Raw genomic sequence first — 15,642 nt, forward strand, 5'->3', positions numbered from 1 at the left:
ACATCCGGGGGGGAGGGAAGCGAAGGGAAAACACTGTCTCCCACCCCTCGAGCATTAAAATGAGAACCTTTTACAAAAATCACCTGTGGAAGGTGTGTGCGTGCTATTTTCAGGTTGAAGTCAAAAAACAAAAGAAACCTCCAAAGTACTGCACGCCCAAGCGGCCCACCCTTTGTACACCACAAAACCACCCCGCGAGCATGCTGATCGGATAAATGGAGGCCTGTTCCCTCCGAGCTAGAAACCCAAGCACATACACAAAACACAATCCGATGAAAGCCTAGACACACCCGCCCAGAAAGATTCTCGAATTGCGGCACTTTAGCTGAGGTGTAGAAACGAACGCCTTTCGCCGTGCTGGTATGATCTGGTCCCCGTATCCGGAACCGGCACACCGTAGATTCTGCCGAAACCATATCGGATGGGAAACACTTAATGGGTACCGACGTGTTATTGTTGCTGGCAAACTTTTCCAACCACTCCACTGCGTGTAATGTGATAAGTTGGCACAATAAAAACAAATGATTTAATTTGCCTTCGGATTGCTCTCGGCACTCCATCGGCCGAACCGGACATGATGGAGTGTGTAATGGAGGTGAGTAGATAAGGATAATGAGCGCTACGATTGAGGCTTTATCGCAGTGCGTGTGTGTGAGTGTTTGTAAGTGAAATTGAACGGTTTTCTTGAGACATGTTAGTGGATTTGTTAATTGATACCCGTTGCCTTTTTGAATGCAATCCCCCAGTAAGGTACATCGTTTTACTTCAGCCTCTCTAAGATCGTAAATCTTTTCACACTTTTTCACCAACGTGTACCTTCACCAGCTTCCAGGCGAAACATTTCTACAAGAACAGAACTTGTTTTGCATAACAAACAATGGAGAACAACGTGCACTTTCGCGCCGGATGCGATGTACGGTTGGTGTAAGGTGACGATTGGATTCTGTCACTGTATTGTGTCGCACATTTAGACGGTGTAGGCCGCAGGAAGAAATAGCACCATCTCGACCTCTTTCGACGAAGGAACCCGTCGGTCACAGGACAAAAGTATTACTACTACGAACTACGTCAGCGGAAGACACAAATCTGCCATCATCACCCGACGACACGTGGCGTATCCTTTTGTTCTGCTTCTATGCGTTACACGCGCCAAATCGGATCGGGAAGGTACTGTAGTGCAAAAAAAAAAACTAAAAGGGTCAAGGGTTTGTACTCTGCAGAAGTACAGATTGTGAAAAACATTTCTCAATAAATGCTTTGTAATTATGATACTTCGTTCTAAAAACTGAACAGAATCTGGTATTGTCGTTTGTTATTACCGGCTTATAGGTTATTACCGGCTTACCGGTTATTAGATTACCGGTTATTCACATGTTCTAATAACTTTGGGACACTTTCTTGACCATTTCCTATAGGAAGTTAACTCTACGGCACCTTTTTTGGTCAGGCTCATTTGGAATCCTATAGGAATTTTCAAGAAGAGCATGAGTGACTAAAGTGTCCCAAAATTATGAGAGCCCCTGAAAAAAGTTTTTACAGCTATTATTCACCATTCCAAGTACTAAAAAAATAGAATGAAAGAGAAACATTGTAAAGTCATCCAAAAAAACACATACCATATTTTCCAGATCCATTTCTTCCAATCGGCGCAATCGTTCCTCCCTTTGCAAAGCGGCCTCTTTTGCCTGATTACGGCGTTTATTTTTCATGTGACCCATGCTGATAAGTTGTAGTATGAAACTGCAGCAAATGAGATAGTTTGCACTGTATGCTCGACTCAAAGCTACACTATTCTTGTCGATCCGGTGTGTAATGCATACAATATCCTGTACATTGATTGTATCACCTGAAATTAATTGAAACCAGCACAAACTGAAATTAATCTATTTATCAAACACAGCATTGCAATTGTCAACCAACGTGTGACAAAATTTCACCTAAATAGAACGTTCACATCCGTTTTGAAGATTTTGTTGTTGTTGCCCCAAACTCATATTAGAACAAACCGCAACAACACGCTTGGAAGTGAAAGTTGGTTAAAATATTGCCTTCGTTTTGTGCGACATTCCTTCCACAGTTTGGTGCACTGCTTCGCTTTAAAGAAATCAATAAATCTTGTGCAACGTGTTGATACGAAAAAGAAGGGAAAAAGGCAAGACAAAAAAAAACACCCAAACAGAGGGCAACCCAATAGCTTGAACTGATCGGATAAGGAGGATTTCAGTACATGATTGTCATTAAAGTAAAACTTGGAAATGTATGCAATGTCTTCCCTGCGGATGAACGAGCTAAGAGGGATTGAATTTCTAACAGTAATAATTTACTCGAATGTCATAATAGTTTTACATTCAGTTCCATGCTGAATCAAAACGCGTGTAGTATCAAAATAACTGCGTAACGAACGAAATTTCCCTTGGTTACTGGGGACGTAACCTTTCAAGAATGTGCGGAATTTATGGCGGTAAGCGGCATGGGGTTTGCGGAAACGAATTTCGCAGCTCCAGCTCCGGGACACGGGCGTCTGCTTCGAATGCCACGATTTGTGTGAACTTTAAGCATTGCCGAAGCAATGCCCCGGTCTATGAGGCCTTTGCAGCAGCACAACTTCACCCCCGAAGCAGGGCGTTTGCCAGGCCAGCCCGTACAGCATACCGTATGGCCCGACGGCGCAGGACCAACAACCGTTACGCATCATGTCCACCGAAATCGATATCAAACCGGCCCTGTCAAGGACTGCCGTAGCTGTTTGTGGTACCGTAGCTTGAGCGATGCCTAAAACCCGGGAACAAACCTCGGGTACCCTTTAAACGAGAGCGAGAGCATCCTGCCCCGGACGCGGGAGGAGGTAGGACGCGATGCTAGGAACGTTTGCTTCTGGAACTCAATGAAACTAAGGGAAAGATCAGGTGTAGTTGCAGAAGACACAGAAGCGGTTAGTGTATGTGTGTGTGTGTTGGTGTGTTTGAGGACATTCGGAAAGCAAGCAGTGCTTGCCACTGATGTCGAAGTGGCTGTGGAACACCGTATGCAAATTCAATTAGTAACGCTTTGGGAAGTAAAATCCCCGGGAGGTGCAAGGGGGAGCGGGAGCGCGCACACACTTTTCGTTTCGACGAGGACTTGGTTTTGAGGGTGTGAGTTGTTTTTGCCAAATAAACAGTCGGATGATATTATTCATTTTTAATTTACTCTCCATACCCTCTTTCTACGCTCAAGAGTTTAATATACTTGAACTTGATTCTAGTCGAATTCTTTATGCGATGTCGAGATGATGATTGATGGACCATTGTAGTACATGCAAGCATTTAGAAAATGATTCTGGTCAGATTTTCATTATTATGAGAATTTAATAGAAATCGTAGGTCAGAGTTTTTCAAAATTAATGCCTAGCTTTTGAGTAAATTGAGTAATTAGTCTTAGAAGGGCACTAGTTATTTGTTACTTCGATTTCATTCGTACATTGAAATTCAAATTACAGGGTTTTCCAGGGGTTCTCATAGTTGCGGGACACATCCTTAACTCTTTCTTATGTGAAGTGAACTTCATATGATGGAAATTGGACTCCGTGGCGCCCTTTTTGGGCAGACTTCTTGGAAATTCGTATTGGGTTTGACAGAGTCCCATTCCCATTACATTAGAATAAATTTCCATTAGAAATAGTCAATAAAGTGTCCTACAACTATGAGAACACCTGGAAAACCCTGTAATGAGTTGTTTGAGTATTTTAACATTAAACGAACAAGCATCGTCATATTGTCATTTCAACATATTTCAAACCGACAACCAATTAAAACAGGCTAAATGCTTCATTTTCTACTTTAGGTCACTAAAAAACCTTCAAAAATCGAATTATCTCTCTCTCTCTCTCTCTCTCTCTCTTTGTCGTATTGAATAATTACACCATATTAAAAGGCTTTAACCACATCTTCTTCCTTCCTTCGTCAGAATTATCAATTTTTAATTTATGGTAATTAAGCACCAACCAAGACGATTTGCGCGAGGACGGGCGCAAGTTTTCCCAGACCGACCACAGGCCGCGTCAGTGTCATTCACAAAACGGGAACAAATGTCTTTATTAATACGTAGCTACCTTGCCCATCCGTTCCCGATCGGGTGTTCGAGAAAATGTGTTTATTAATACATGCAACCAAAACACTCACCGCGTGAAAGCAAGTGGTTTTCTCCCTGGCCTTTGCGTTAGGGTTTCGTTAGAAGAAGCCTTGCACGCTATAAACAAGGGGGAAGTGTACAAACTGTACACCATCATCAAAACCCGCCGTAGATCTTGTTGACTTTTTCCCCCTCTCCCGGACTGTTTAGTTACGATGTTGCAGGGTTTGTAGCAAATGTCTGTTTATGCAGCTACAAGTAACTCTTGTTATTCGGTACTAAGTGCCCACTCCTCTCTACAATGGTGCTTCAGGATGGAGTGGAAGATAGGATATTATGTGTTTAATTTACATATATATCTTGTGATCATCAAACGTGTGCAAGTGTGTGAGTGCGTGTGTGTGTGCGTGTGTGAGTATAAGGGTACAAGAGATAAAAATGAAGCAAAAACATTGACTCTAATCTTATCAAATAAATGGAATTATGTACACAGAAAACCGAATGATCATCCCATGGCACACACGTTCAACTAAAACCAATGTCATTATATGAGATTTCACTAGTGGGACCAGATCCTAAAAGACAAAGGATATGCGGCAAACAAACATATTAATATGCATTTCCGCACAGCTACCAATCAAATCATTGAGTAATTAATGTACCGCGCATAGCTTCCATTCATTTATTAATGGATGACATTTTGCTTGATCCAGAAGGCGAACAAGAAGCAACTAAATCAATGCATTACAAAAAATATCCGTCAAGCATGCAGGGACAAATGGTGACAAAAATAACAACAATGCCACCATTCAAAGCCCGAACGCAACAGAAAAAAACCCCGTTCACAGCTGTGTGTTTGAGCATTTTGCACGCGCCAATTTTGTGCCCATTGACACCCAATATATTGAATGGCAAAACTTTTACAATGCACTTTGCACACCCGTGTGGTGCAATTGCGTTGCCTTTGGTCCCCTGTTTTGTTAGTATTGTTTGTGTTGCACACAATGGACAGCTTCCGCAAAATAGCAGCCATACAAATCGGGTACGTGACGGTTTGGAAAGGTGGATGGTGTTTTTCGTCATTTGGTATTTGTTTAAACGATTCCCGATAGAATTGACGGATCGGAGTTTCGTGACACAGAGTGGGAATTGTGTAGCAGGAAATGGATGTAAAGCGGGTATGGTTTGTGCTAAACTGTGGTTCACTGTGACAAACAGTCATTTGAGCCAAGACGGGCAATAGATTATGGGGCAAGTGGAATACTCTCAAGCGTTACATTTAGTTACACTTTGTGGACAACAGGTTGACAATTGCTTCACATAATTTATAGATGATCCCTAATATTAAAATGAAGAAAAAACGTATTCATCATTTCAGGGTACAGTCTGTTTCCGAGTTGCGCGGTGCTCGAAATACGCGGATACGGAGATACCAAGGTGGATTTAAAAAGATCAGGTGGTGGACTCTAGTGCATTTTGACAATTCGTCACTTGACGTAAGGTCCCCAGGATTCAAACTTTGTTTACATTTATTAAATTTGTTCATATAATATATCTACCCCATTTTTTCTATTAAAAATTGTTTAAAAATATATTTAGGACTTTGTGAGTTCTTATTTAACATTAAAACATAGCTTAAAGTGTGTTATTTAGCGTTATTCCGTGAATTAATTCTATAATTCATTGTGTTTTCGACATTTTTGATGATACAAACTAAAAAATCATAATTTTTTCAATTTTCACATTAAATCCTCATTATCTACCAGCCGTATGGACAGTTTACGTGAGATTAGAACTCTTACTCACATGATTTTAAATTTCGTGCATAAACAAATCATCAAATCTTTTGTTAATATATCTCATTTTTTCGATAAAATCAATAGTCACACAAAAATGCACATAATAACAAAGAAATCTGTTATATTTGCTAAGCTTTGTGAGCAGAAACCAATGGTTAACGGTTTTAAAATGACGTAATGTCCCTCAACTATGGCGACCCTCCAAAGGCCCTTACCACCTGATATTTTTAATCCACTTTGGGAGATACGCGGTTTTCTTAATTTGACAGATCAAATGTCAAATCATTAAAATTTGATTAATAAAGGCCCCATACAGTATAAATTGCATTTTATTTGAATAAATTTAATCCACTTAATTTAGTTTAAAAAATTAGAATATTTAGCACCAATCGTAGTATACAAATGACACAGTGTATAAAATTACTAATTTGAATTAAAAATACCGAGTAACCAATTGTATTTTGGTCGAAAACCGCGAAATTCGACTCACGAGGATGTTCGAGTTACCCGGATTCCTCGGGAACGCACAAATCGCGTAACTCGGGAACAGACTGTACTGAAAGTTTTCATTTTCTGTCAATAAATTTATATTGCAATGAAACATCTTCTGAGCATCATATTAAAGTTTTTTTTTCTAAATCTTAGAATGAATCGCTATATTGATGATCATTTGAAATTGAAGCTAACAAAAAGATGTAAAACATGATACAAACGATGTAAAGATAATTGGTAAAATATAATGTTAAGGTAAAGTTTGAGTCTTTTGCATTTGAGTTAATAGTTTCGGATGATTCATTTCAAAATTGGTGTCAATATAATTTTGTAAATAAAAATTAAACATGCACCAAACAAGAAGAAATCCATATTAAATATTATTCAAACATAAAGCGATATGATGGAAGATCATGTTTTTCGAACTTCGGTAGATTCTTAATGCAGTTGCCAAGAGCAGTCAGTGTTTTATTTTTTATAACTGCGCTGTATAACGCACAGCAACGATAGCACCTAGCTTCAGCGCCAGTGCTGAATCTAATCGGACTCGTGCAAACAAACACATCAACTATGGTCGGTCCCTTCCAACCCGCTCTTACCACAATACTCCTTCTTTCAGCTGCTTTCAGTTGACTGCGATAGAGCATAAAAGACCCAAAGATGTAGCAAAGCAAGTATGGTGCTTGAAAAAAAGATGCGAATTATATGCGATAGTGAAGGTTGCATGGGGAAAAGAGCAGTCGGTGTTGTCTGACAACGAAAAGTATCAAATAGAAAATAACATCAACCCTGGGAGCTGGGAGCTGGGTGTGCGAGTGTGTCTGCAACCGGCACTGGGTGTACTCTTTTTTATTACCTCGACCATGCAATAAAGTTTGCAATGCTACAAGCCGCACATAAAAGGCAGTTTGTTCAGTTCAGCTCGTTATGGAAAAATATTAAAAAATGGTTCGTCCATACGGTTGTAGCAAATATAAATAAACGAGCGCTGCAGGGACACTGGGATGCCAGTATCACGGGAGTGGAGAGAGTTTTCAGCAGGCTGCAGGAAGCACTTCAGCGGGAGAGGTGTGCCGGATGACCCTATGGGGAAGTGCTCGCCATATCGTATACGTCGTACAACGCTAGCTGGCAGATTCTAGCGGGCCTCTATAGGTACTGACGTTCGAGACGGGTACCGCGCAAGGATATGAAAGGATGTGTGTTTAGTTTTTAGCTCGCTCCGGGACACTAGTGCCACGCTTGGGTGCTGGTAGATAAAGGTACCTCGATGATAAACTCGCCTCGTTCAGGCGTCCATTTGCAAAAACACCCGTGTGTTGGATGATCATGGACGGAGGAGCATAGGTCGCCGGTTTGGGTAGATAAAAGGTACCGGGCTGATGGTGCCGGGTTTGGTCCTGGGGTTAACAGTGGGCAGCGAAGGTGTTGGGAAATGGAACTGGGTAGCTGAAGTAGCGCGTGATGGGATTTCTTCGTGATGGGCATAGAGAACGGTGAATAGGTGTAGGTTTGCCAATGGTTGATACAAAAACTACGCAGGAAATAGTAGTTTTTGATAAAAGCTGTTTTTCCGAGCCGAGTGGTTTTTTTGTTCTTGTCCGTTCTTTTACTTCAATATATGCTGTAGGTTTGCTGCTTCGAAATCTTACTACATGTAAGGGTAAGGGCGACTAATGGGAACATCCTGTCAAAGAGTGGCTTTGGTTTGGATTTTGGTTACTATTGCTAATTAAATAGAAAGGATTATTTTTCATCAAATTTTACGTTTATAATTTACAAGTGATCATGTTACTGTAAGACTTAACGGTGATTTGAAAGAATTTCCATTTTTCGTGTTGCGATTTATATGACGCTTCAATCAATGCAAAGCTTTTGCTACTGATAAGTATTTGAAGCACTGATCCAATCGCTTGGCAATTAAAAAGTTATTTTAAATACTTGTAGTGTTGGGCTCTTTCTGCTACCATTAACAGTGCACAAAAGCACTGGAAAATCAGCGAGAAAAATAATTGGCGACTGTTTCCCATTATAACGGAGTTCAGCTACATTCATTATAATTGGATCGCAAACAGATTAATTTACAACAGTCATTGAAATGCAATAAAAACAAATGCATTACATTTAGTGTGCTGTGTACGAAAACAACACACAGTTGCAATCATCGGACACTATAGCGCAGAAATTGTTCTATTCATCAAATTGCACAATTCTCAACCAACAACCACCATCGATCGCAAAGGCTTTAGCAGGTGAATGAAAGATAGCTTTCCATCGTAATGACTCTTTTATGAATTAATTATACTGTAACATTCTCCAGCCTATAAAATGCACAACTCGCATCGATAAACCACAATAGAGGCACACCGGCTGGGCCGGCTGGGCCCCGGAGTACATTTACATCCCTGTCAGAGGATGAAAATTATGATCGGGTATAGTAATCAACTGGCTGATGTGGTGATAGCAGCAAATACAATAGCCATCACCAATCGGTACGCTGAATGGGTGAGTTCGTCCGTTTCTGCCTCCCGCCCAACAGCCTCTGGATGGGGCTCCGTGGATGGTAGCAGCATTTAACGATCGACGAGGACCCCGCTTTCATCATAGATATTGCATCATGGATGCGTAAAATCCGAGAACGATATTAAATCGTAATAGCTGTCAGATATGTTTATGTCGTTTTAAAATTTTAATGTCAACATTATTATGTTGAAGCAGTCATAATTTGTGTCCCCAACAGGCCCACCGCCCCGCACCAATGGGAGGGCCATTTAATGATATTGGTTTGTTTGAAAACCAATCTTCTCTCCGCCTCCACCTGCAGTGCGTATTCCCGTTTCACCCTCCGCACGGTTGTCTATCAATCGCAAAAGCTTTCCTGCCGGGTTTTAAGCATAACAATATGTACCACTCATTGCAACCCGGGACTGGCAAATGCACTTTGGCGCGGTAGGTATCAGCATATCATCGGCCAACATTGAGACAGGGTGCATCCAAATGGTACGATAAATATTTTCTCACAGCGTGTCTGTGTGCTTCGCCCCGCGTGTACCATGCTGCAGCCGGCGCCCCCTCATTGTACCTGACGAATGCACGAATACGCCACTCGCTGCATGGTGCTGCACAGTGCGGTAGCAAATTTGAATAATATATTTAAATGGCATAAATATTTTCGTTATTTGTTTACAACTCGATTTATTAATATAATACCATGTAATTCATTTCACTTCTGATCGCAATCAGCGGGAATATGCGTATGCATGATGAGCGCGCATCGTTGCAGGGCATTTGCGTACCGGCATGCTGACGAGCGCTGGTACGCAGCGGCGCTGGTACGAGAGGGTTGAGGTATTTCAATTTAATCCGATCCGATTGCTACCGTTCTGTGCCTGTAGCTACCCCGGTGGCTCTTTTTCACCATTACATGAATGGTGTGTTGGAGGTGGAATTAAAGCGACACAAACTATATTGCACAACCAGCATCGTCGTTCAAGCTTTTTCAGTAGTATGGTTGCTTACGAATATTAATATTTGAAAAAATACATATGAGACTATTTATTAACACAAACTCAATCACGAAGCCTATAAAAGGAAATCATTAAAAAATGACATCTTTGTACCGAAAGAACGGTAAGGTTCTTATTGGATTTGTCATCGTTTCTCGCAAGCTAACCTTTTACATTATTTAATGTACCTTACGGCCGTATGTTTAACTTTCACAGCCACAGTTTTGTTACCTCTATTGAACAAAAATGTCAAACATAAGGTCGATCAATCGATCGAGCTTGCCCGTTCGCGGAAATCAAAACTGTTCCAAGCACAAAGACGAGTAGCGTTAGGATAGTTATCCAACCGACCAATCGACCAATGCCCTGCGCAAGACGGCGTCTGTCATCGTGTAGACAACAGCGACAACATCAATCATAAAATTTAATGGGATAACATAAACAGGAAACAGCAACACAAAGGACAAACGAGCTCACTCGCACACTGCTGTAAAGATGGGACCCGGAGACGTAGTGCTTTGGGTAAACCATCGCGCGTTCGTCCTTTTGCACAGTCCGATCTGAGCAACGAACAGAGGAGTGCTTCCTAAAGCTCACCATCATCATCATCATCAACAACAACAACAACAACACTATCAGCATCATCATCAGTAGCAGCAGAAGCAGTAGCTGTAGCACAGTTACCCGGCGTTCGTATGGAAAACTTTGAACATTCATAACGAGATTGTACGCATTTAACGATCCTCCCCGGTATATGAATCATGGTCCAAACTCCACAATAGCACCCCCGGTTGTCCCGGGCAGAAAGCGATGCCGGTGGGCGGTATGGTACGCTCGTTTAAAAGAGCCCTTGTAGATACTGTAGTCCTAAAATGGCGGGGAAACGGTGAAACAGGTTGCCGACGTCGTCATTGCCAGCGTACCGGTCCTTAAGGAGCAATTTGAGCGAGCAGTATAAAACGAAATGCTTTTGATTTTCCGGTTCGCCTTTGATCTCTTTGGTAATATTTCCACCGCGCATAACCATGACCTCCCATCCTGGCTGGCTTTTGCGCACCTCGTCACAGGCCGTGGCGAGGTTTCAAAACGGACTCGGACCGGGATGCAAAGCAGCAAGCACATGCACGGCACAACAATTTACGCTCGAAGGGAGAATGAAATGTTTTAAAACAAATTAAAAATATCAATAAACTTACAGCTTCACGGCTTAGCCTTGTTTCGGGAACGATTACCGAGCAGTTGGGTTTAGAGGCGTGCGTTCTTCCTTTGTGCTGTATTAAATCTGCTTTTCGCCAAATGAGCTACTACAGCGATCGTTGAACCGTGCGGATCTCATTCTCGAATGATTGAAGCGGTTTGCGAAATACTCTTACTATACAGTATCATTTAGTTGTGTTGAAATTATTCCGTAATGGGGGCTGTTTAAAGTGAAACGATGATTATGGAATTTGGAATTTATGTGAAAAAAAATCTGTTTGCAGGACTATTATGTGAAAAGTGCAACCCAATGGCCCAACAAAAAGCAAAACAAAGGTCAGTAAGCAGGATTGAAACGCGATGGAAATTGCATTGCTGCATACAATGCCAACCCGCGGTAAGCAGCAGCCAAAGCTGGAAAAAATAAAACATAGAATATATTGCAGGAATATCCTTCCAGATAATCCTTTATGTTGGTTCGTTCGGTATACGATATTGATTCCAGATTTGAGTCCTCTCCCCCCCCCCCCTTCTCTTGACGCCTTCACTCAGCTCTGTTCAGTTCACACACTGATCAGACCTGCTTCTGCTAGCGGTTTAATGCCATCCAATGGCATCGCCATACGGCACACTTCATCCCACAGGGCAGCGGATATCCGGCGTCATACATAGATTATCACAATGGAGCGATCGAACAAAAAGAAACCGATCGCATCTGCATGTGTATCATTATTCCACCAATATCCTTGTGCCCTTGGTTCATCTCTTCGTGAAAAGATGGAACAATTGCATGAAAAATGGCGCACAGTGTGTCGTTTGCTGTTTGGCTCGAGTCCGTTCATTTGTGCTACCGAGCCTGTATCCTTGCTCAGGCTCGCTTGCTTGTCACAGCGCAGCATTGACAACCGCTCACAGTGCATTGAGAAGAGCAACTGTAAAGGCTGCACTGGAAAAAGGAAAGATGCAAAAATGAAAATTGATCATCGAAGCTTAGTGCAGCACGAAACGAACACAATGGACAATATGGTGAATGCCTATTTTTAATGCAACAACATTCGTTACACAGATACTAGGTACGTTTTCCACGTAGACTGTTACAAACTCATGGGCGTATTAAAACGGCCATCAGTGCGACGAGTGCAAGAAAAATAAATGACATGACTACGGTATAAGCGGATTTGGAAAGTTATTTTACTTTCAGGGCTGAGGGAATGCATTTTTGTTTACATTGCGATTAGTTGATGGGGAGTTGAGTAAAATATAAATATTGGTTGCAGAATTTTTATGTAGTTCTATTCCATCTTTTTTTAAATCTTATTCTTCTTCTTTTTCTTTGGCTGTAGATCCGTTGTCGGTCAAGCCCTGTTGACTGTACTACTTGTGGGGTTGGCTTTCAGTGACTTATGGATTACCCCCATAGTAGGATAGTCAGTCCTGGGTATGGCGGCACGGTCCATTTAGGGTTTGAACCCATGACGGGAATGTTGTTAAGTCGTACAAGTTGACGAATGTACCACGAGACCGGTTTCTATTTTTATACAACATGAATTATCTCTTCCTCGTGCAAGGTCAAACATGGAGTATGCATAGCCGTATTAAGCTAATACAAAATGTAGATATTATACTCAGCTTACTCAGGACATTCAGTCACTAACCGTACAGAAGACCCGTCGTGGTAAAATAGATCATCGTGAATTTTCACGTGAAAAGCCAAGCGCCATACTGCGTGGAAGTCTTAATTAAAGCACAATTTGTGGTTTTTTGTTTATATTATGTTGTATAAGAGAAGCCGGAGCATTACTTTTAAATTGCATTGGAACTCGATGGTTCGAAATAACCTGGATTTATTGATGATTATAATTTATACCGGAGTACCGATGTTTCCCAATCTGTGTCTGTGGAAACATTGTGAGATTAGTGATCTGTTTTTCTTTATACTTATTTATTTATTCATTAATTGAATTCCCTCATCAATTTCTGTGCCGTGTGTGCAATTTCATATATTTGAGAGAAAAAAAACTACAATAGTTAAGGCGAAAATTTAGGAACATTAAAGAATTAAAAGGATGAATAAAGAACTGTGAGAATCTTTCTCAGGAAAGAAAGGGATTAAATTGTGTTAGCTCAAACATGAAACTTTCCTACTAATGTCACTCAAATATGGTGAAAACATTGCTGCTTACAAGATTATTTTGTGAGTTTCAGCAAAAACTCCACATCGAGACATTAGTTGGAAGTACAGCTTAGGTTCCTCACAGTTTGTTCCAACGAATAACATAAAACTGTTGGAACTCTCTTCTCAAAATGCTGGGTTATTTTGGTAGTGTTTGCTATGTTAACAAATTCGTTGGTAATGCATCTAATGTATTTTTTACGACACTTGTGGTGGAAAACACCCTCCAGATTGTACACCGACCATCGTAGAAGAAATTTAAACCTGACACTCTAACCTTGGAGAAGATATGCGCATTATTTGCATCTCATTGCGTATGGAAGCACATCGACAACCAATACAGGGAGTATTTCGATATTGTCACAAACAACGCACCGTGTATTACCGAACACTGCCTTATAGCCTTCAGCTGTAGGCATGTTACATGCCTTCAGTAACTTCAAAAATAAACATATAAACAAGAACGAACATAAAACAACGTGTCTTGTTATACGGAGGAGTATCGGCGTCTGCTTACCAGGCTATCACTGTTGTGGGTAGTATGTATGCAAAGACTTTCGTAACCATCCCCAACAAGCCAGACTGGGAACAGTGAGATAAAACCAGTTTGTAGTGCCTCGTTCCTAGACGGAAGCGATAGAAAAGGTAGCTGCAAGAGACCGATGCTTCGGTAGGGTTTGTTTGTTTGCGTAAGGTTTGTACTACCAAGATACCCTTGTCTAGGCAGAAAGACAAACTTACTATCGAGGCGCAGGCAAAGCATTACAGTCAAGCAAACTTTGTGAAAATGTTACAGGACGGTAGTACAGGTAGGAATAGAACTTGCGCGGTCCAGTAGGAGCTGGTGCCCCCCATTTTGTCATCAGGCCCTCCAATTTTATAATAGAGTGGTCAAATTTCATGTCCATGTTCCATTTGTATCTATCAGGATCAGAATATAAAAAGCAAAATTAAAGATAACTTTAAAAAGTTAGTCACACCGGAATGCTCAAGCAACCTCTTTACAGTTTTAGCTAAGAAATCGAAGGATTTAACATTGTTTGCCGTACATGAAAAGCTTTATGTATATGTTCCAAGAGAAAGAGAGAGAGAGAGTAAGCGTGTGTGTGTGTGTACGTTACTGGCTTACATCGTACCGAACTCTGGTAGAAAATTTGGACGATAAGTTTGGACTGCAATGAAGCAGCACAGGCACCAACAAACGAGCAACGAGAGCAAGTTTCTCTAAACCTTGAGTTTTGCACAGCACCAACATGGAGCTAAAATAGAGCACGTCCACGGCAAGAGAGCATAAAATGTGGAACTTCTGTTTTAGGGTATTATTGTTGTTGCTACTGTTGTTCGATGTTTGTTTGCTGTGTATGTAAATGGGTTTGGTTTCGCTTGTTTGACCACGCCTTCGGATGGTCTTTGGAGCAACGGTGGTTGCCAGGTGTATGTGGTGGGGCTGGTGAAACCGACGATTCTGCCAGGATACCGAAACTGACCACTGAGATGAGTACATCGAACAGTATCGTACAGTTCATGTCCCGAATGCCAGTCTAGGGACAGGTGTACACAAACAGACCAAGCGAACAAACACCTATAGATACATGATGTGACATGCGGCCGCCTGTTTGGTTGAAATCAGTAGCTTCCTTTAACGTATAAGAAAAGTAGGCTAAAGTAAGCAAAAGATTGTAAAATTTTCTGGAAAATTGTCGCATGTTTTTCTTATTTGAACAATTATTATTTTCTATTATTTGTTAACATGTCTAGCATAATGCATGTTGCGACAATCTTTTAATTACACTAGTAATTACAGTATTGAATCAAATTACTCACATCACTGTTCTTTCAGCGAAACATAGACCATACAGTGAAGCAAATGAAGTTGTTGCACTTTGGTAACCGATGGATTATGGTCTATGTTCAGATAATCGTGATGGACGGCGTTATCGTTGTTTCATATTTGTTTCCCTCCGTGTCAAGCATCTGTCTACGCCTGGCACGTTTGTGATATCAAACATCTCATGAATAATTCGAAGGTACTTTTGCCACCGTCAGTAGTTGTCTTCTGTGCTAGATGGATGTAAACAAACCTCCCTTCGCAGAATCAGTGTGTCGTCGTGGATGGTCATGTAGTTTTAGAATGGCAGGACTTTCGTGCGTATGCCAGGAGAAAATTCTTATCTTTCATCACCGCACCAGACGGATTAATTGACTGACTAGAATAGGCTCCGCTTGACAATTTATCCACGCGCAAATCTTTAAATCCTCACCGGAGTTATTAGGGGCAAACCATTCTACTGAAGATATTTGCAGGAAATATTTGGATTTGAAGCTTTAAATATTGCAGATGATGTACCATAAATTTGTAAGCGAA

At 41.2% G+C, this 15,642-nt stretch overlaps 1 protein-coding gene across 2 annotated transcripts in view; it reads right to left on the reverse strand.

Annotated features, from left to right (window-relative positions):
• Nucleotides 1-15,642, reverse strand: part of LOC120894674 (coatomer subunit beta') — a 56,658-nt gene that overhangs the window by 15,737 nt on the left and 25,279 nt on the right. For both annotated transcript variants that reach the window (XM_040297413.1, XM_040297414.1), the window contains exon 2: nt 1,617-1,846. In XM_040297413.1, coding sequence (XP_040153347.1) covers nt 1,617-1,718 — 102 coding nt within the window. In that variant the 5' untranslated portion in view covers nt 1,719-1,846. The remainder of the gene's footprint in view (nt 1-1,616; nt 1,847-15,642) is intronic.

Source organism: Anopheles arabiensis, chromosome 2 (genome assembly GCF_016920715.1).
Source record: "Anopheles arabiensis isolate DONGOLA chromosome 2, AaraD3, whole genome shotgun sequence".
NCBI classification, from domain to species: Eukaryota; Metazoa; Arthropoda; class Insecta; order Diptera; family Culicidae; genus Anopheles; species Anopheles arabiensis.